This window comes from Zonotrichia albicollis, chromosome 2 (assembly GCF_047830755.1).
Source record: "Zonotrichia albicollis isolate bZonAlb1 chromosome 2, bZonAlb1.hap1, whole genome shotgun sequence".
Lineage (NCBI taxonomy): Eukaryota > Metazoa > Chordata > Aves > Passeriformes > Passerellidae > Zonotrichia > Zonotrichia albicollis.
In genome coordinates, this window is record NC_133820.1 from 69771836 (window position 1) to 69794055 (window position 22220).

General features: G+C 36.7%; 1 protein-coding gene across 7 annotated transcripts in view; it reads right to left on the bottom strand.

Moving 5' to 3' along the window:
* The window catches only part of DGKH (diacylglycerol kinase eta), a 159692-nt gene that overhangs the window by 32031 nt on the left and 105441 nt on the right, over positions 1-22220 (bottom strand). For all 7 annotated transcript variants that reach the window (XM_026793657.2, XM_005487304.4, XM_074535466.1 and 4 more), the window contains 15 exons: positions 21699-21805; positions 20474-20599; positions 19231-19333; positions 17379-17541; positions 14865-14973; positions 14422-14561; positions 12764-12848; positions 10269-10354; positions 8755-8854; positions 7253-7526; positions 6536-6664; positions 2985-3119; positions 1080-1197; positions 536-646; positions 290-386 (listed from right to left, as the gene is read on the bottom strand). In XM_026793657.2, the coding sequence (XP_026649458.2) occupies positions 290-386; positions 536-646; positions 1080-1197; positions 2985-3119; positions 6536-6664; positions 7253-7526; positions 8755-8854; positions 10269-10354; positions 12764-12848; positions 14422-14561; positions 14865-14973; positions 17379-17541; positions 19231-19333; positions 20474-20599; positions 21699-21805 (1883 nt within the window). The remainder of the gene's footprint in view (positions 1-289; positions 387-535; positions 647-1079; positions 1198-2984; positions 3120-6535; positions 6665-7252; positions 7527-8754; positions 8855-10268; positions 10355-12763; positions 12849-14421; positions 14562-14864; positions 14974-17378; positions 17542-19230; positions 19334-20473; positions 20600-21698; positions 21806-22220) is intronic.

Sequence of the window (22220 nt, forward strand, 5' to 3'; positions counted from 1 at the left end):
TTAAGAAATATATCCTACCTACACAATTTATTCTCTTTTTTCAACCCAGTAATTACAAGAAACTGGGTAGTTTTTGATCTTAAATAATACTGGGTATTTTTTGATCTTAAAAATACCAACATTTTACTCAAAAACATGACTTGGAGGACCAACTTTTACATAGCACATGTTTACACAGTGCCTTTGAGGTCAGCTTGGGTTGATGTAAGAACGATAACAGGTTTCAAAAATAAGCATTAATTCTTCACTACACGTTGTGCCAGCAACTTTCTCCATAAATAAAATTTACCTCAAGTTGAACTTTTTGTTCTAAGTTCTTGTAAGTTCTCTGCAATAGCTCTTTTGTGCCAAGAACTCCATACCACATCATGTTTTTCGTCCGACTTCTGAAAGCAGGCAAAACAAGATTCACATATTGACATACACACATTATTGTGTCTTGAATTTGTAAAATTAAGAAATTCCTATAAAGAGATAAGGAAAAGAAAAGAATGGAAACATCTTGGCTCTCTTATTGACAGAGTAATTATATTACCTGCATTTTTCAGGGTGCTCTTCTCGCTTGTTATTAAATTCTAGGGAAATTTTTGCATCTAACCCAATTCCAAAGTAGTTGTTCATGACACATTTTTCTGAATATCCCTCCCTGTTAGAGGAAAAGAGAAAATCAAGTGTACATTTGTACAGAACCTGGACACGCAAACATCTTTGACTAAAACTGTGGTTGGTCACAGAACAGAATATGAACTAAAATACTTCAAGAGATCTTTCCTCTGAATCTTCCTAAGTAAACTGGTTTGGGCTGAAAAACCCAGCTCTGAAAGATTACTGTCCTCCTCCTCCACCTGAGCAAGAGATAAGTGAGCAAATGTCTCCCCTTATTTTCAGCTGCTGCAAAAAAATTTGCAATGCTCATAACTAACCCAGTACAATCCAGCTTGTTTTCAGACATTGTGGTCTACTGCGAAATGATGGCAAACAAGAACTTCATAATGCAAAAAATAAGAGACTACAAAAATGTGAGAAGGATACCCTTAGGGAAAGCAAAATAGTACATTTAGAAAAAAAGTATTTCTTACAAGGAATCTGGATCCGGGTCAATAAACGGCGTAGCACCAAATGGATCGATGTTTGCTAGCAACATTTTGCTAATAATTGAACTTCCTGCAATGGAAGCAGCTAGACCAGCCCTTAAACCTGATTAAAAAAGAAAAAAATAAAAAAACAACAGAACAAAACAGAAAGAAAATAATAAAAAAAAATTGTATTTGATAAATAGACAAACATATAATATAAGCCACATACTGAGAAATAAAATTCATTAAATCTGTACAGGGAAATATTGTGATTCTATCTCAATTTTTACCAAAACTGGTTATCTTTTCAGGTCTCTGGCTCTCTTAAGCAGAAAGGCAGCTATACTGCACTGGGGTGGCTCTCACAGCTACTACCACAGAGAAAGAAAAACACAAAGAAAATTTAGGGTTTCAGGCCAACACTTACTGCCTGGTGTACTAACCAGATGGGTGACCTAACACCCAAAAAGACTGCTAGACCTTTTTATTCAGTTTACTCCTCATCTCCTAAATGTCCATGATTTTTCTTTTGTCGTATCCTTTGGAAGCATGCATAAGGAATATTCTCACCAGTTTTACAACTGGCAGAGCCATCATTTAATTTAATTTGTGAAAGCTCATGGGTTTAACATGCCTACTTTGACTAATATCAATTTCATTCCACAAAATACTCTGTAATGCATGTAAACAAAGCAAAATACTAACAGCTTTTGTTTAAATTTGCCAAAAGAAAAAAATGTAAGCTTGGTTCCACTGTGTTTTAGCTATACTATTAATTAAGTTAATTAAAACAGAGTTTTACTAGTGCTCTCTAGTATTAATTCCATTTGGAGAAGAACAGATAGTTTTTCATTTATCAATTGAATTTAGGTAAGAACAGATATTTTTTTTCCCAACTATTTTACAGAGCAGCTTTGTGTGGTTTCAGTTATCCACTTCCAGAGAGATATCCACAGACAGTTCTTACTCAGAGGGTTGAACTTTACACAGCTTTGTCCCTCAGCCTCTTCATCCTAATCCATTGATTAGGATAAATGATAGGATTTGGGGGTACCTGTGGATGAAAAATTGCATATGACCTGGCAATGTGAGCTTGTGGCCCAGGAAGCCAAACCTGCCCTGGGCTGCATCCAAAGCACTGGGAGCAGCAGGGTGAGGGAGGGGATTCTGCCCCTCTGCTCTGCTCTGTGAGACCCCACCTGCAGGGCTGCATCAGCTCTGGGCTCCCCAGTATAAGAAGGACATGGACCTGCTGGAACAAGTCCACAGAGGGCCCTAAAGATGATCAGAGGGCTAGAGCACCTCTCCTGTGAAGACAGGCTGAGAAAGGTGGGGTTATTCAGCCTGGAGAGGAGAAGGCTCCAGGGAGAATTTTTTGTGCCCTTTCAAAATACAGAGCAGATTTATAAGAAAGATTGAGAGACTTTTCACCAGGGCCTGCAGTGACAGGAGAAAGGGTAGAGGTTTTAAATTCAAATAGGGTAGGTTTAGATGGGACAAAAGGAGGAAAATGTTTGGGATGAGGGTAGTGAGACATGGGTAGAGGTTTCCCTGTAAAGAGAAGCTGTACAAGCCCCACCACTGAAGTGACCAAGGTCAGGCTGGATGGTTTTCTGAGAAACTTGATCTAGTGAAAGATGTCAATGCCCATGACAGAGGGCTGTACTAGATCATCTTTAGAGGTGTCTTCCAGCCCAAACCACTCAGCATTTCTATGGTCCTGAATTTTACTTTTCATCCTCCAGGATCAAATGAGGCACTTCTGCTACTTCTGGTGTTGTGCCAAAGGATCAGAAATATTCCACATTATTATGCATTTTCTCCTATACAGTACCACACAAAGATGTGTATGTTGGATGAAACTAATCCATGCATGAAGTAAAATTCATTATTTGACAGCAAGCTTACCTGGACAGATAATCCTCGTGTTAAGTACTGGGAGGTTTTCTTTGCTTGCTGCCAAAGCTGGGGCAGAGAAAGGACCTGTCTGAGAATGGATACCTCGGCTCGTACGTCTATCAGGAGATCTTGGTGCAGTTTTAGCTGTGCAGAAAAAACAGAAGTAAGAACACTAATTAGACCTATTATGACATTATCAATACATAATTTTTACACCCTGAAAATATATCAGAAGCATTAATTTATTCTGTGACCACTCCATGACAAAAGTCCTTCCCCCTCACACCACAGTTTTTCTTCTAAATACAGTAAGAAAACTCAGAAATATAACAAGAGACAAACACAAATTAGAATGAGCAAGTGTTCATGGCACTCCACATGACGAGTTCCCAACTTATACTTGAAGCTACCAGCAAAAGTATTATACGCATTAAATGGAAATATGTTCATAAAATATATTATATCCACCTTAAAATGCAACAGTATTTAACACTGCAGTAAGCTTCTGATAAACATACTACTGAAATAATTAAATTTAAACTTAAATTTCATCTATGCTTATTTATAAATATACACATATTATACAATATATTGTAATTTATAACAATTTTAATGTAGGTAGTTCCATGGCCTGTAGGTTAGAATGTGTATCTTATCAACACCTACATTATTTTCTTCAAGCAGCTAAAATGGGCCCATGCCTGCATCAGATGCTGAAAAAATCAGAGAAAGCATCTTTATTTACAGCCAAACTGAAAACTGCAAGGGAAGAGAAAAAGCCATGTCCATCTTTGCCTTCTGCATTTAGAGAGATTGTGGGAGACACCAGTTTTCCATCATCTTTTTTTCCACAGAAAAACTCAGAAAACAAACAAACCAGCAATTTCCCAAATAATAAACTTATTTATTAAAATTCTTTGGAAGATGGATCAGTGAAGCCTTGACAGATATCAATGTTTCGTAGCTGTTATTGACAAAGGTTCAGGAAAAGGAAAGGGAAGAAAATCAAGGGGAAAGAGAAGATATTCACAAAGAGTAACTGGAAGCTCAGTGAGGCCAGTTATCCTCTGGCTGCCTCTGGAGGCAACAAAGAAGGATCGGCTTTGCAGAGGGCTGACCTTGGGTGCTGTAATTTACTTTCCTGGCAGAACTGGTTTCATGCAGACTCAGAGAATATGCCAGTGCCTGCTTCAGCCTGGGAAAGTCAGTCTTTGTGCAATTCAGCCCTGTCAGACATACCCCGAAGTCAGTGCCCCAAGAAAAAAAGTTTGGTATTACCAAATGCTTTGTTATAGCATTTCCATGTGCATGTAGAAAACTCTCACACAACAGATGGTCACAGACAGACACTTCTTGGCTATCTCTGCTCCAAATTATCTCACATCTTAAAACTTCAGCTTAGGACAACACCAAACTTTACCATCTGAATAAGCTCAGAACAAAAAAATGAAATAATTTCAAGATAATGTGATTTTTCCTCTCAAAAGATGAAAACTAATCTGTCAAAAACAGAATTTTTTTCTATTAGTAGGACTAGCACAAAGACAACAGCAGGGAAACAGCACCAGGAATGAGGTGGGAAGCATACAATGCATCCTTTTCAATGTCAGGAGTGAGACAAATCAGGTCATGTCAATCATAACTTAGCCTGAGAGTAATGAGTGTGCTGTATGAAGACACCTATGGAAAGAAAATGTTGAGTGGGAAAATCTAAAGCCAAAAGGATTAACTAGAACGAGGGTTTAGACATTATGTTCACATCACTTCAGTCCAGGACTTGCCCATTCATGGGGATTTTTTAAAGTGATGATAATCTACATAGAACTGTAAGTGGAATGGCAAACTCTTCACTTTCTGGTATCCATGAGTAAGATGACATACCTTTCTGAATTACTTGCTGAAGTCAAACAGAAATTATTATACACAGGACAAGGAAAAGTCGGTAAATTTTTCTGGATTGTTTTATATGAAAGGACTGACCAAGTGGACTAAAAGTCATCTCCTTCTGACTTTAACACCTGCATAACAGCCATAGCAGTTATCACAAAATGCTACAACATTGCATGGTAGCAATACAACATATTGATTTGTATTGATGCACAACAAAACACTGTAATAATGTCAAAAAATAAAAAGGAATAAAAATAGCAAGCAATAGCTAACAAAAGTCATTAAATATTTAATGAAGTTATTAACATACGGAAAAATATTATCTTCATCAAATGAACAGGAAGATCCTTGGAGGGTAAAATATAATACTCAGAACAAATTAGCATTCATTTTTCATAATACTACTGAAAAATTCACAACACTGCTCACACAGTCTGTTCTCTCTGTACTTGCAAACAAGGCAGTTGTATTAAATAGGAAAATCAGCAGAGCAGCTGCTCTTTATTTGACAGATGAGACTCACGGGAATAACTGCAATAAAGATAAACTTTTGCTGTGAATGCTCTGATAAAAACAACAGAGCCCTAATGAGTAAAACTGATGTTTCAGTGCAGATAATTGAATTCATGTTCCATGCTTTGTCCCTAAACATCTATCGTCCAGTGACAGCATTAATATGCACTCTATTCCACACACAGAAGAATAATACAGCTCCCCATTAGATGCAGAAATTATACCATCAAGAAACAAGGAGTTCAGAAAATTTCTAGACCTGAATGTCTTTATAATACAGTTATGGCAGTAGGACTGGGTCATCTGTAGGACCAGCATCCTCTCTCAGCTACAATTGAAAAGGGGCAACCAACAGGCACTGATTCCCATAACCAAGAGAAAATAAAGGGACCAGTGAAGAGACAATCACTGGAGAAAGCCAGCGATGTTTCTGGAGAAAATGTGAGATCCTGGATCAAGAGAAGCCCCAACAGCCCCAAAAAGTGTCTCATTTCCAAAGTAGAAGCTACAGACACAGGCACCCGCTTCAGAGCAGAGCCTTGTGAGGACAACTTTTGAGGATTTTAATGTGGGTTAGGGTGAAAAAGGGAGACACAAATCACAAAATACTTTTCTCATTTTGCCTCAAAAAGTTGCTCACCAAGTATCTAGAGGATGGGCTTTGATGCCTACCAGCTACCACTGTTTCTCTATGACTCACAGATCATCTTGTGGCTTCACCAGCAGGACATCACTGTTCATTTTGATAACATGGAAAAGACTGAAATTTCCACTGCTAAGATGCAGCATTCCTAAAATTTCTATGTAGCTTGAGAATCTCAGTCTACAACTGAGACATGCTATTGCCACCATCACCTAGGCTCCAGGCTTTGCTCAGGTTCATGTAGAAAGATGAGTGTAAACACTGATTAAACAGAGATTAAATTCAGGCACTCCTCTCCCCAACAAGTGCCTCCTCAGCTTTGTAAATACATTCCAAAAGACTGTTCATCTATTATTTCCCACACTTTTCACTTACCTTCTATTCAAATCTATTAGAATTTGTGAGTAGCTTCCAGTTAAACAGAATGCTAGTATTTTTAATTATGGAACCAATCATGCTCCAAATACAACTATAAGGAGATGGAATATTTCTATTTTATTCCTAATTTACTCACTTGATGGAGACTCAAGTTCCTTTGTATCTTCCTCTTTTTCCTCTTCTTTGGATTCATCCAATTCTTTGCTGTATTCTACTGGAGACTGGTTCACTTGTTCTTCACTATGAGCATTTTGCTCATCCACAACTGTTATTAAGAGAAAAGACAAAGTCTGAAGGATTCTAAAGAAAAACTGCATATATCGAAATAAGCACTTTCTTTGGTAGCTTTTAGTTTTAAAATATCAACAAAGGAGTTCCATCACCAATTCAGTGAAAGAGTCAGTCAATTCTTTACCAGCTGATAAAGATTTGGAGTCAGAAATTTTCATTTAGGGGAGGTTAGTAGTTAAAAGAAATGCACTTTTATATGTGCACGCATGCACATACATAAGTAGTCACACCTGCAGAGTCATCAACATTCAAACAAGCTGCATTTCTTTTCCTTGCAGCTTACACAATAAAATTATGCAGCACATAATTTTATCTGTCTAAGAATATAGAAATCAAATTTTAAAATGAAAACTTATTCCAGTTAGACAAACAAACAAGCAAACAAACACCATTATCTATTGGAGTTAAATACTAATATTGCTGGGAGCATGGGAAGGGAAGGGAGAGGTTATTGGCACACTTGGGGAAAGGACTGGGATACTGAGACAGGCTATTACATCACACCACAACAATTATCCTATCCTATTCTACCAGTCTGGATCAAAATATTGCTCATGTGCACCTTTTTCTGCTTGTTCAATGATCTGCCTCACCGCCTTCTTCAAGCTGTTTGCTCGGAGCATCAACTGTTGCCTTGGTTTGAAGAGCTTCTGGGAAGACTTTGAGACACACTCTGCTAACTGCTCTTTACTTTCAGACAAGGAATCTTCACTTGAGAACTCCTCTGTTTCTTCTTCCACGATGGGGGGAGCAATGCCTGGGAGAATGGGAGCAGCCTGGGCTTCTGTGTGAAGAGCCTGGAGCAATAGGTCCAGCTTTTCATTTAACTCTGAGCACTAAGACAAAGTAGAAAAGACACACGTTGAAAAAAATTCAACAGTGAACATGTGAATATTTTCGGAAACATGGTGCCAGATTAGATATGAAACTGCAGGTGTCTTTAATGTCTATGTAATTTCTAAGGTAAAATCCAAAAAGAGGTTCAGTGTTTCAGAATATCAGATTATGAGTAGGCCTGCAAGGGCTTTTTGCAGACCCTGTGACAGTCAACCAGATTAGATCAATTATAATGCAAAACCCCTATATTTAGATTCAAATAATACTCCATGCTAAACTCAGCCTGCCCCATAACTGTATGGATTGCATCCTACCCCTTTCCCAATGACTTGCAGCACAGAAAACCACCAGAGGTTTGCCCATACATGGTTTTCAGTACCTCAATTTTGAGAGGCATCTGTCAGCTGTTGGACTGAGACACATGGGGGTTTTTCTGCAATACAGCTGTATATTTAAGCAAGTGAGTTGTCACAGAGCAAGTGGCTCAAGCCAGATCAGACACTGTCAAATGCCAGAATCAGACACAGTCAAATGCCCCTCCCCAACACTAAGTAATTGTTCTCTCTAGGTACACAGGAAAAGAAAGGATTTTCTGCACCTAAGACAAAGAAAACACTCTCTGGCCTTGGAACAGTTAAAAAGAAAAACTAATGTTCTAAAACGTGCACCGGATGGAAATGTGAACCACAAATTGCCACTTAGCAAGTACATTTTCTGACTCTGGGATTGCCAAGGATTTTGTTTTCTTCTTTTCTTTTCAGCTCATGTAAATTTTGTGTCTCATACCAAATCCTTCTGTTGTTTTCTTTCCCAATGTTTTTGCAACGTGATCTCTGTATTTTGCAGCTTAAACCACTATTTTTAACATTGTGGTCTGTCTCCCCTTCATTCTCGCAGCACACTCTTCATTACTCCATTGTTTTCCTGTAGCTAACTTAATCCCTAGAATTATAACTAATGCAAAAATAAATCCTTTTATCTCTATGTATGCTACCATCAACTTTATCCTTTGAAGAAAGAAAGTGTAAACAGTTTAACGAGATCTCAGACTTTAAAGACAGTTTGGAAATAATTAACTCTATGCAATAGGAAGAGAAGAATTTTGAACTCACTGGTTGAAATGAAAGCCAAGCTGGGCATTGTAGAGCAATGTGAAAATTAAATATCCATGAGCTATAAACTTTAAGAACCCAATGACTTTAAACCTGAATGTAGTCATAATCTTACTTTAATGGCCATGGCATCCGCTTCCTCTGCATTTTCCATTGGTTTTTCGTAAGTCTTCCCTATTTTGGCAACAAAGTCCTTTACAGTTTCACATAATATTCTTCCGGTAAAAAAAGGAGAGGGAAGAAATCAAATGAAATTAAATAGATATGTTTTGAATATTACATTCTTATGGCAATTTATTTACATGTACACTGCTATGAATCATTCTTACTGGAAACTGAACTCCATGATCATGCTTGCAAATCAGATGGCACTCTTTTCCATAGCTTCCAAAACTGAACTGATAAGTTTTAAAATAAAAACTGTTTCACTTAAGCCTTGGCATACTTTATATCTCAGATTCTTATTTGAAATAAACATTACTGATTTTATCCACTCCTTGCTTGTACACCTTCCCTAGGAGAGGACTTTGCAAACTTGCGTTCCCTTTGGTAACTTCAAACACAGTCATGTAAATTCACATGCAAAGTTGGAGCTTAAAAACCATGGAGAAAATCTACCGACTTTAAGGAAGCACTTCTTAGATGAAAGCATATGGCCACACACATCCCATTGCACAGCTCCTGCTTTTGAAGCATATCTGTGCAAACTACAGTGGCTGCAATGAATTTTCAGTGTGTAAATCAGAAAATGACTCAGTTCTTGTTAGCTGCACTGCAGAGAGACAGCAAACTTACTAATGAAGTGGGGATAATTTCTTAGTACTGTTCATTTGGTAGACATTTTTCTGACAAATTAAACAAATTTAACAAGGTACAGAACCAATTTAGAATCTGGAGTTAATAATATCCTACAGTTTAATCTTCTATGTGTGCTATGTATAGTTTAAAAATGAAATTTTGTTAATTTGCTTTTATGAGGTAAAAAAAGATGTGATGATATTCAGATGCATTTTAAAAAATTCTATGACTGGTCTTTTGCATATTGCAAATCATAAGATTTTTTTCATAGAGAAGGTATACACAGAACAGTTCTGATTTCAGATATGCCCATGATTATCCAAATTTCTCTCATTTCAAAATGTTTCAGTTTGGGGAAAAAAATCCCATTAATGTCCTAGATCAGTATTGATTGAACTGATATAGACAGGGCTACAACAAAGCTACCTAAGCTAAAGCTCTGCTTCACACTGGTGAAATTGTTTCTCCTCTAAACATGCACATTACAAAAAATAGCCAGAAGAAATGCAGTGTGAAGGAGATCACATCTATGCATTAGTAACAGCAAGTTTTGTATGTAAGCCATGCACTGATTTGGAATGATTTAACATCATTTTAGATAGATAATGTGTGATTATTTTTTAAATTTAGTATTAAGCCATCCATTACAACTGTACCATCTAAAAATTTCACAGAAAAGAACATCCACTCTAAAATATATAAATCAAGATATATTAAGCCAAGCCATTTGGCCATCCATAAGAAAATCAGGCTTAGACAGAATGCTATTATGGTGATAATGTTACACAAGAAATCTATCTCCCACATCGTACATAAAACTGAATGACTCACTTGGCAGATGATATGACAACTGAATGCTGATCAGAATTGAGAATTTTTGCAAGATGAGCAGCAACTGAATCCTCATAAGCAGATATCTGAAAATAGAGAGAAAAGAGACTTCAATTTCCACACATTCCAGCAGTTTAACACCAAGTAGTGAGTTAAACACCACAATATAGCAGGATTTCCATTTCAGATCTAATACAAGGCCAAGTGTCTGGTAATGAAGATTCTACATGCATACTGTATTTTATGTATCAGATGTTTAGTATGCAAAATTAAACTGCATCTGAGAACTTGATCCACAGTTCTTTTCCTCTTGTAGAGGAAACAGCAAGTTATTTCTAGGCTAAAATCAGTCTGTGAGGCAGAAAAGAATCTACCTTCTCAGATTTATAAAAACCTACATTATTATGATCTAATATCTTTTAGTTCTAAAATAAACAAAGCTTTCCTCAAACAAATTGCTCAAGAAGAACAAGTCTAAAGTTTGCAGCTGTAATCTGGAATTTTCACCTTACTGTCAGGTGGGTTCTCACTTCCCAAGAGCCACAACTGACAGACTGCCAAAATGGTATAAAGTTATCAAAACCAATCTTCAAGGAGCAAACCATTGAGGGCTTAGTCTTTACAAGAATATTAAAAATTACAAATTACAAAATACTCAGTAAAATATCTGGACAGGATCAAAACCGTATCCTCAAACACTGTATGCTATCTCAAAATGGCTCTGGATCCACACTTCAATTTTAAAAGAAAATTTTAAAAGCTAAAGCTAAAAGTAAATGCAGTTCTGACAGCTCCATTTAAGAATCCAAATCCAAAGCTAAAACTAAATACAGTTCTGACAGCTCCATTTAAGAATCTCTTGAAATCCCTCAGCATGCTTTTGTCTTTGATTTTGAGCAGGCAGGTATACCACTTGAGTTTTTTCTCCTAAAACCCACCCTTCATCATAGGACTCCTCTGACATTGAATCAGTTTTCATTTCAAAGGAGAAAACAAAACATAAACATCTAATCTGTAAGAATGAACTAGTGCTTTTCAAACATCAGTACAAGATTTCTTGAAAAGAAGTGGAATTAGTCTCCTGAAACTGCAGGAAGAATGAAAGGGATAGAGAAAATAATCAAATATATACTTCCATTTGCTTTCAAACGGTGTCATAATCCAACACCCTACTATAAGGGTAATTATTATTTTTTGTGAAATAGCCTAACTCAGTAAGCAATGTAAAAAAATCCCATTAAAACAGAGATTGAACAGGGTACTCAAAAGCAAATGATTTTGTCCAAGTCAAGTAATGACAGGTAATATAGCCTACAGAATACATTTGCTAAAAAAGAAGTTTTATATGAGCAAGCAGTTCCTTCCATTTTCAGAAGGGGCTAAAAAAAAAGTTTCAAAGCCAGAAATAACTAGAACAAAATGATGATGAAGACACACTTGAAAATTTTAGCTCTCCTGAAAAATTAGAGGCGATAAAGCCTTGATCTGCATTGCTGACACCAAAAGCAGAGCTGTGTGCAAAGCAATCCCCTTGAAATTCCAGCCTTTTTGCATCTCTATATCCAGCAATCCATCAAAGGTTATAACCTCCTTGCCAATTAAAAGAGCCTGAATTATTAAATTGTTCAAGAGACTGCTGATTAATTATGGCTTCTCAAGTACTTTTGAGCTACAATTGATATGCATTAACTTTCCTGGGAATATATTATTTTCTCATTTTCAGTCAGAATTTTCATGCCAATTAATTTGATTAAAGCATCTCCCTCTCTCAAAAGTGAAACCTCATCAGCTAGTACAAGCACAAATCTAGTCTGGAAGACAGGCTGAGTTTTTCTTTGATGATACTTAGGATTTTGAGCTCTCCCAATGAACAAAGAGAAAGTTGTGATATCACCTGATCAAACTCGAGCTGCAAAATGCTTCTGTCTCCTTTAGAAATACAACCCTTGCCTCCAAAATGCTGGGGGCTTTTTGTCAATGCTTAATCCAAACTCACAGACATTTGCTGTTATATATTAAAAAAAAAGTATTTTAAATATTTATGTATATTATCATAATATATGGAATGTTATACAGTAACATAGCACTAAATTATACTACTATATACAAAATTATATAAAAATTATACTAATTTGTAAGAGTTATCTAAAATACATAGTTATATTATGTTACATAATAATATGACACTAGATTACATTCTTGTTTAACATGCTATATAAATACATTTTCTAAAACATATTAAAATATACATATATATTCAGGAAGAAATTTTTCAGACAGCTTTGCTGGAAATTCCTTACTTTCATACTTTCTAGGTAAATAATATAGAACTGGAAACATTACTTGAGATACACAGCAAGGAAAAGCCTTAATTCAGTTCAGTTAGCAGATCACAAAACATCTATTTTTCACACAAATGCTTCAGTTATGGCTATTGTCACCCCAGAAGCTCCAAGTTAAGTACACGAAACAACAAAACAAAAGTTAAAGTGCACCTGGCACTCCTCTGACTCTTCTGCAGTCACAGGAAGAATAGAAGGCTTTGTTGGTAATTTCAGTTCATATGACATTATACTCCACCTGAAAGAAACATAAGTTTCCAGACTGTTAGTTTTGCACCCTCTCAACTATATTAACAGAAAGTTCACTGTCACACCACAGAATATCTATGTATAAAAAACCAGCTTAATTTGTAGTTGTAAACTATATGGGTAAAATAATTAGAGAGATTAAAGAGAGATTAAATTAGAGATTAAAGGTAATAATTTGTTTTATTACTCAGATTATTTTGCAGTGATTTGATTATCAGTCTCATCTGTGAAAAACTAATGGGACATTCGATATAGGGCATAAAGATTTTCTGGAAGAAAACATTCAGATTATAAAAGAATTTGTGCAAACATACTGCAGAAGTCAAAGGAAACTAGACATCTTCCTAAAGAAAAATCTTTAAGGTGACATTAGCTTTCCATCCCAACTAGAGGAGCAGGCATGACAGCAAAGCAAATGATGAAGTGTCTTCTTTGATGTGTATATATTTTTTGTGTGGTACAGGACAGCACTTGACAGCACAGATAGTATGAAAGCACTGATAGCAACAACATCCTTCAAAGCCTGCTGAAAAGAGCAAGTAATCATTGCAGATGGGTCTTGGGAGCAAGTCTACTGAAATTAGACCAAAAATGAAACAGAGTATGTTTTCACGACAGAAAAGGGGAAATATGATTTAATCTACAAGTTTTTCAGAATCTGAGGATCAGTCACAAGCTTTTCTCTACATACTTTGCTCTAAAGCAATCAAGTAGTCTGCAGAAAAGCTTAAAATAAAAAAGGCTTTTTTCTCTATTTCATAAAAATAACCTAAAGTATAATCCCTTATGATGACATTCAAGTGTTTCTAACTCGAGCAAGAAAAGAAACACTCATGAGAGATAGGAATAACATAGGAAATACTCCTCTCAAAAGCAGTGCTCGACTTCCATTGGAACAACATAATCACCATCATCTCTGATTTATTTTTTTTTTAATGGGGTTGCTGCCTTCCTTTATGGATGAAAATTACATGAAACAAGGAGTGGGGTGGGAAGATCTCATTTTTTTTACTAAGAAACTGCCTCGAACAGAAATATTAGTCATGGATCCAATTAGCCCAGCATCTTGTCAACAGCTGATGCCTCAGGAAAGGGTGAAATCTCACAAGGTGAGTTTTCCCCGCATCCAAGGACAGGGAGCTCAGGTGTTTTCTAAATAAAGAAGCTACCATTAAATGGTGTTTAATGAGCGTGTATGGAGTCCATAAAATTGCTCAAATCACTTTTGAATCTATACAATTTCTTAAAGCTCACAACTTCTTGTAACACGCAGTTATGCAGCTCCTTCAGCCAGGCAATAAGCTGTCAACTTTTGAACATGTTTGGACAGCACACTTCCCAGTTCCATCAACCACTCATCCCTCTGACTCTTTAGTTTAAATTAAAGCAGGCCAAAGAGCTGTCCCCATCACAACTGCAGCTTCCTTCATGATTAAGGCCTGCACTCAAAAAACAAATCCATTGAACACCAAGTCTCTAAGATGGATTTTAGGCCATCAGAAACCCAAAAAAATACAATTTTGATCTCACAGTAAGTGATGCATATGCACATTTAGGTTTACCTGTCTAACATTTTCGTGCTGGCTCGTTCTAGCTTTTCCAAAATCTGAGGAAGTTGCGTATCATCATCACAGGATCCTCCCCAGCCAAGGACACGAGCAAGGTCATTTCCAGTACCGAGGGGTAACACTCCTAACTGACACTGAAACACAACACAGGAACAAATCTACTACTGAAAACTAGAAAAAAATACAAGTGGTTACAAATGCATGTCATTTCAATGAACACATGTTAATTTCACAGCTGATGCCTAAAGCCTGTAAGTCAAGTTGTGCTACTCTGCTACAACTCATCCTGTTTTTAACAGTGAAAACTTTCATAAAACAGTAACTATTGAGTTTGCTCCATACACAGAGATACAACAAAGAACCAAGTCAAGAAAAAGGTAAACACGCAAAATTAAGCCTAGTCAGTCTAGGCAAGGAAAGTGAATATGCACACTTGCCTGCTTGTGCAAGCTGAGCTTATCAATTTCTGACAAGACCCAACCCACGCTTCCATCGCCACCACACACAAGAATCCTGAAGTTGTCAAACTTCTGAAATAACCGCAAACTGTAGAGAAAATACAGAGCTAGTTATATCCATTAGCAAGACAGCAGTGACACTCATTAGCAATTGTTACAAGAAAATATTGTGTACAGCATCTTTATAATCCTTTTATTGTGGTGGGGCATGGGGATACAACCATCTATTTAATTAACCTATTTGCAGCCCATCTGTCGCTGTATATTCCCCTTATACTGACATTTCTGTTAAATAACATGCCAAGTTATTCTTTAAAAAAATCCCTTCATATTGTTTTCAGGATTTTATAAGTCTGATTTTATTGATTTTATAAATTTTTTTAAAAAAACAAATTTAAGTGATAAAATTGCAATTGCTCCATGCTTCTCACTTCAGCCAGAAGCATAATGCACCACTGGGGATTTTTCACGAGAAGAGGGTAAGACACAATGACAGGATATGCTCCACAATATGAGTGAGCTTTTGTGGGCACAGGGCTAACTAAATGTAAGGAACATTTAAACAGTTCTTAAACAAAGCGTAATCACAACATAAGACAAATAATACAAGTATTTAATATTATATCCTTAAAGCCATATATTCTTTCACTTCCTATTGCTCTTCCTCCTGTTCTCTGACTTTTAACAACTACATGATACAACACTTGGACAGTACAGAAAAGGAGGCCAAAAGGGACAGAAAATGCAGAAAGGTAAGACAAAGAAAAAGGAAATGAGATGTGAAGAAGCAGGCAAAAGGTAAAAAATAACAGGGACTTAAACTGAAAAAAAAAAGAAAAAGAGAAAAAAAATTGCAAAGTATAAACTCTTAAAATACTAACAACAAAGATATTTGTTTTAAATGCATGTTATTTTCCAGAACATGTATAATTTCTGAACCATTTTTTAAAAGTAACATATCAAGATCACAAATTTTTGAAACATTTATATTTTTTCTACAGAAAATAATGTCACTTGAATACCATGGGCACGTACCTAGTCAGAACAAAAGAAGAAGGTATTTATGGGGAAAAAATGTTGATACCAGAGCAATTTATCCTATCCTGAGAAAAAGGAGAAAACCCCTAGCAATACACTGTCTCATAACATGCACCTCTGCTTTTTAGATCAACTAAAAAAGAAGACATCAGTGCAACCTGATGAAATACCTGCTAAGGATCTCTCCTTGGAAACTGGGAGAAGTACTTAAAAGCACCTGACAATTGCACAGAACTGTAATTTCTGTGCAAAATCAAAGTGAGCCACCTCAGCCATGGCAGAACTATATGAAGGAAGAGAACTTGCAAACACATTTTTCATACTGCCTCCTTTCAAACACTGTCTAATCAATTAAGACCAATGTTATATGCCATTATAATCACATGTACAAAATTCTAGCTAAAAGTCACTTGGATTCACCTCAGATTATCAGGGTTATAATCAAAAGAATATTACAACTCAGAGTTATGATGCGTCCATAACACAGTACTAATTATTATAATCCACAGGTGTAATCAACTGTATTATTTACACACTGCTTGAACTGAATTTTTGTGGATTTGCTCCATCTACCTTTTATCATTAAGTATAATTCTGCATATTTAAGAGTACAAAAATTAGTGCTTCTAGTTGCTATAACTGATAGTATTAGGCCATTTAACCATATCACTACATCTGAGTGGAACTGAGTTAGGCAACAGAAATATGGGCACGAATTTAATCTGCATTAATGTGCAAAGATGATTGAGTTGTGGTCACCACTATGCAAATTTCATCACTACCTCTCCAATAATCAACCCTCAGATTCTGGCGAGAAATTCCTGGTGGTTTTAATTGTGTTCTTGCTCCAAATTCTTTGGGATGGTCATTTTCTTGACTATTTCCATATGTTGCATAAACCATATTTTGGACATACTTTTCAGGTGAAAAATTTTTCATGTACTTGTCCATTAACCACTGCAGACCCCCCGCTGACATTTGTGTTCAGAATTTTAAAAGGTACAGAGCATATTTAGACAACAGTCTTATTCATAGCTACACACAAAAAGGTCAAAGGAATATCAGAATTATGCACGTGAAATGGAAGATAAGCACCTGGGCAGCTGTGCATAAAGGCAAAATCAAAGTTCCTGTGATACAGGAAAACATCTGTACATTTATATCAGTTTTGAGCCTTACCAGTTAACAGAAGCCAAAGCTAGCCAAGAGCTTTTGGGTCTGAATTTTCAAGCTTTTCTAGAAAGAAAATGTTATCCTATAAACACAGTGGAATTTATCTACTTATCTTGAAATTCTGTTGCCTCATAGATTTTAATTAGGAAGTCAGAGTAGATATTGGTGATGGAATTACACCAACAAGGGGATATAAAACTATAAAGCAAGGAGAACACAACACTATACTTTGCACCTAATTCCCTTGTGGAAAGGCTTGCTCAAGGTTTCCAAGGTCATTACCCTAAGTGAGGTCCTCCATTCATTAAATCGAAGACCTGAGCTGGGTTTAACGACTGTTTGAATCGACGAAGAAACTTTACTCCCTGATTGTCTCCACTCTTTGAGTTAACAAAAACTAAAAGAGGACTGGCACAGGATGGCGGGCATGTGGCTTTCCAGAAACCTGTAAACATAGTCAGAAAGAATGAAATAAATAAGGTTTCCTAATATGAACAACACAAAAAGAAATCATGGGAAAGAGGAACATAGGGATGAAGGACACAAGGAGTACATTTTTTCATGCACAATGTAAATGCTAAACTGAGTATTAGTCCTGCAAGGAAAACATAATTACACAAGATTTACCAGTTCTTTTTTTGTTTATTTGTTTCTGGTATTTTCAGTGCCTAGATTTAGTAAAATCCTGAAGACAATAGCTTTAATGTTTTTCAACTGCTATTAACCTTTTAGAATACTTCTTAAGTCTCATCTTCACAGATTATTATCACATAATTGAATATATATTTCAGTTACAAGTGTTTGGTTTTCAATCTTATTTTGCTTTAACTTTGCTGGGTTGAGCAGGGTCATTCATGTCTGTTTGAGCTTTTTAAGAGTACTCACAGATTTTAAAGTCACTTGTACTCAGTTCCTCCCAGGTGAGACTTCACCAAAGAGCCTTTATTTCAGACTGAGGTTATACTATTCAGTATAACAGAATCACTGAACAACAGAAGATCTTCAGCTATGATTCAAAGCTTATTAAAGCCAGTGCAGATCTTAACTAATTACAGCAGGCTTTCTACAAGGTCTTTCAGAAGGACTAATAACACTGTTGTCACTAACATGACCAGTCCATGGAGGCAATGGTTTCCCAGCAACGCACCAAAATCAGACATCACATGTATAGGTTTTGACATTTGTCTCCAGCATTATTAAAATGATTATGTTGTTTTCAATTACTAAAAGAATACTAAAGCTACAAATTAAAAAATTTCATTAAGGGATGCTAATTTAATTCCACATTATCATAATGTCTAATTTCAAATAAGGTTTGATTAATTAATTTAAATGCCAAGAAAATTAATTTCACATATTGAAAGATCTTCCTAGCATGAGCAATAAATGACAGCATGATGTCTAAGACACCACAAAGCAAATAAACAGAGTGAATATATACAGAATACACAATCACTTTTACTAACTTCATGTAGCAAAATTCATTTAATTGCATTCAGGGGATTGGTCTACTTTACCATTGACACAAACTATAAAATAAAAGTAGTTAAGATTTTGTGATACTTTTTTTTAAAATCCACTCTCTGCCTTGAAGCGCAGTCTCCCGCTGTTGATGTGTTTGTATCCTGGACCACTAAAAAGCAGCCTGAGTTTTGAGCATTTACTAGATTTTATCTGTGTGTTGCAGGATTTTTACACTGCTTATCTTTTAAAAAAAATAAATCAGAGAGGCTGTGGAAGCAATTCCTCTCTTAAGCCTGGTAAAGTAGTTGTTGAGCTGTTCAGCTAACGTATCTCTGCATAATACAAAATTATCCAAAATTTGAGAGCTCACAGAAGGAGTGGTGTATGCTAGGCTGGCATCAGCCCACTTCATCTGAGGATTCTGATCATTCACTTGAAATGTTTCTAAGGGTCATAAGTAAAATGGAAGAAACTTTCTGCTGGGGCAGCTTTAAAAACATGCCAGTTGAATAACTCTCTAAAAACCTACACAGAAAATTATACTTCTCTCTAAATTTGCAGACTGCATTCACCTGCTCAGCAGAAGGATTTTAGCCTTGAATATTTGCATGGATCTCAACAGGCACTGGAATTCCAGAGGTACCACTGAACACACCACAGTACTACGTACCATCGGAGTCTATACTGTTTAGTGCTGTTGGAGGGATGATCGATACCTTACATTGGCCAAGTGGACATTTACGAGGGTACAGATCTTTACAGGCCGTGTGAACCTAAAAAAGAAACAAAAAAATTATTTTCCTGCAGTGTAATTTTGATACTAACTGATATTATGTTATCTATGTAACAAAAATGGACTCAAATTTAACATTTAGGTGTAGAGGGAAAAGAAGTGAGACTAGGAAAAAAACCCAAATGTTCAACCACAGAGCCTTGTTACTAATTCAACAAAACATTATTTTGGAGAATTTCATCTTCAGCTACCCCTATAGGAGGTAAGAATCATCCTTTCTAGGGATGGACTTGCCCCATCCACAAGGAAGGAAGAAGCAAGCTCCCAGCATCTGTGCTGATGGAAGCAGCCTAAACAATAGCTCTGAACCTGCCTGGTCCATTGGGGCCATTCTGGAAGACAAATCTGCATTAAAGCTAGCACAACTACCAAGCCACACCCATCTCCCAAAGTTGGGTTGCATCAACTCCATATTGCAAAGGTCTTTTCCACAGATACTGGAAAGAAGGCACATGCAGAGGTGGCTGCATTTCACCTAAATATCAAGTCGCCTCTGGAGATGCCAATCATTTTCTATGGCTCATTCACAGAGCCTTGGATACCTATATGCCAGAAGCCTCAACAATAAATAAACTGTTAACTTGCATAAGAAACCTATCTTTTTAGACAAGTTGATACAATTAAGAGAAAACTATATATTAGGGAAACAGCAGTAGTGAGTTAGAGTTTCAATCAGCAACATACAGATTGCCCTGAAAAAGAACAAGTAAAGATTTTGCACTAATAAACACATTACTACATTAACAAATATGACTATAATATATTATTAAAATACAAACAGAGCAACATCTACAATAAAAATACATGGAAGTAACATATGATTATTAGGCATAAGGAACAGGCTTCTGAACATTGAGTTAACAGCTAGAAGAAAGCAGAGAAAACACATTGGAGATGACAACACCTATTAAAGAAAAGCTGCATCTGTGGGTGTATTTAAAATTGATTGTGCAAGTAGGACAGTCATCAAAAATTCTGAATGCTACAGAGATCTGAGTTTGCAGAAGCTCCCTGCTACTACTTAATCCAAAAGCAGGTTGTGGAACAACAGAGCAAAAATAATGGCAAGCAGTAAAGCTGTCAAATGGTGAGATGCTTGGATGTGGCTCAGCACACCTACCATAGCTTTACACCAAAGGCACTTCCAATCCTGCAGGCGCAGAACACTGCCACAAGTCTTGTCACAGACAGCGCATTTGGCACTGACGGGCAGGTTTCCTTCTAACCACTGGTGAGGCATCGCTATCTGTGGAGAAGGAGGCATTAGAGTTAAGGACCCAGAAAGAGAAATTAAAGGCTTTTGTCTCTCAAATACAGGTGGATTTAAACTATTTCTCAGAGCTGTATCCTTTCATCAAAGAAGCAGGAATGCTGGTCAGCCAGGATAAGGGACACTGATGCTCAGAAGGCAACTGCAATGAATGGACCACTCTGGTGTTCCACATGCTAGGTGGAAAACATGACACCTGAAGAAGGGAGACCTGTCTCACTCATGGTAGCAATAAACCATAATACAATGGGGCAGTTAAATCCAGAGACTCTGTCACACAAACAAGTTCCCACTCTGTTATGTTGACTACATGACACAAACCAATTAAAAATACCTAAAATTCATAAAAATAGGCAGGACAGCAGAATTCTTCTGTCGCTTCACTTACCCACTCACCATGGCTGGTAAGTCACGGCTCTCTAAAGCAGTCCCAAATGCAGTGCAAAGCTTTACTCAGTGCACTCTTTGTCCCATTAATACCATGGGCAACTCGGGACACTCAGGTGTTCAACTTAGTATCAGCCTCCTAAGAAGAAGCTTCACACCAGTGGTCCATACACAGCTGTGTTTGTAAAAATAGTCCATTTATCACAATCAACCTCTCAAAGGCTTTTGTTGTTTCTCCTGCTAATTTTAAAATTCCTGCTTTCATCACCAAAATCCCCTCCCAATTCAGTGAATTCCAAATGGGTCTCCTGGGAAACTGCTCCAGGGAAAGAGGAAAAAAAATACATTGCCATAACAGCATGGTAACAGTGCAAAATACCACCTTTGCTTAAGAGCAGTAGGAACTTCTGGGAGCAATTCTCCAGCTGCAGAATTTCTCCACATGTGGCCTTTAAAACCTTGTCATACATCTGCAATCTAGGGCCCATAGTTGCTAGACTTGTCTTGTGAGATAGGAATGCAACTTTTGCTCTAAATACCACGTTAATCTTTGAACAGTGTTCAGGAAAATAGCCACCCACCATTTACTTCAATGGGTCACATGGGAATATTTCCGTGGTTGGGCTTTTTTTGTTTTCCTAAAGAAGAAACAGCTTTGGAAAATACTATAAATATGAATAGTACTTACACCATCTTCATCCTCAATGATGTCTTTTCCAATTGAGGCTAATGTAGTCCATTTGCAGTTATTTGTTGCTCGGACAGCACATCTTTTATGTGCTTTAAACTTACACACTGCAAGACACAGATAAAAACATATATCCTGTGTTATTTGCTGTATTTCAGTGATACACACCTTTTAAAAAATTAAACATGGATATCCCATATAATAGCCAAGTACATATCACTTAGCATTGCACACATGACAGAAAACAACTAAAAGAAAATTCAGTTCATAATCACTCCAGCTTTAACTCTCTAAACCAGGTTTAACTACTTAGCTGTTGCCCATGCTAAATGTGCCCTGAAACCCACACTGGTCCCCATTTTTTCAGGTACAAGGTACAATATATCTTTAACTATGGGTTTGCCTTTTCCATTTCTCCAGTAACATGACTCAGATATCTGACTTGAATTTGCAGGAAGTCATGGGAGACTGTTGTACAAAAGTATTTTGAATCAGGAGCTCTGTTTCTTTGCTCAAAAGATG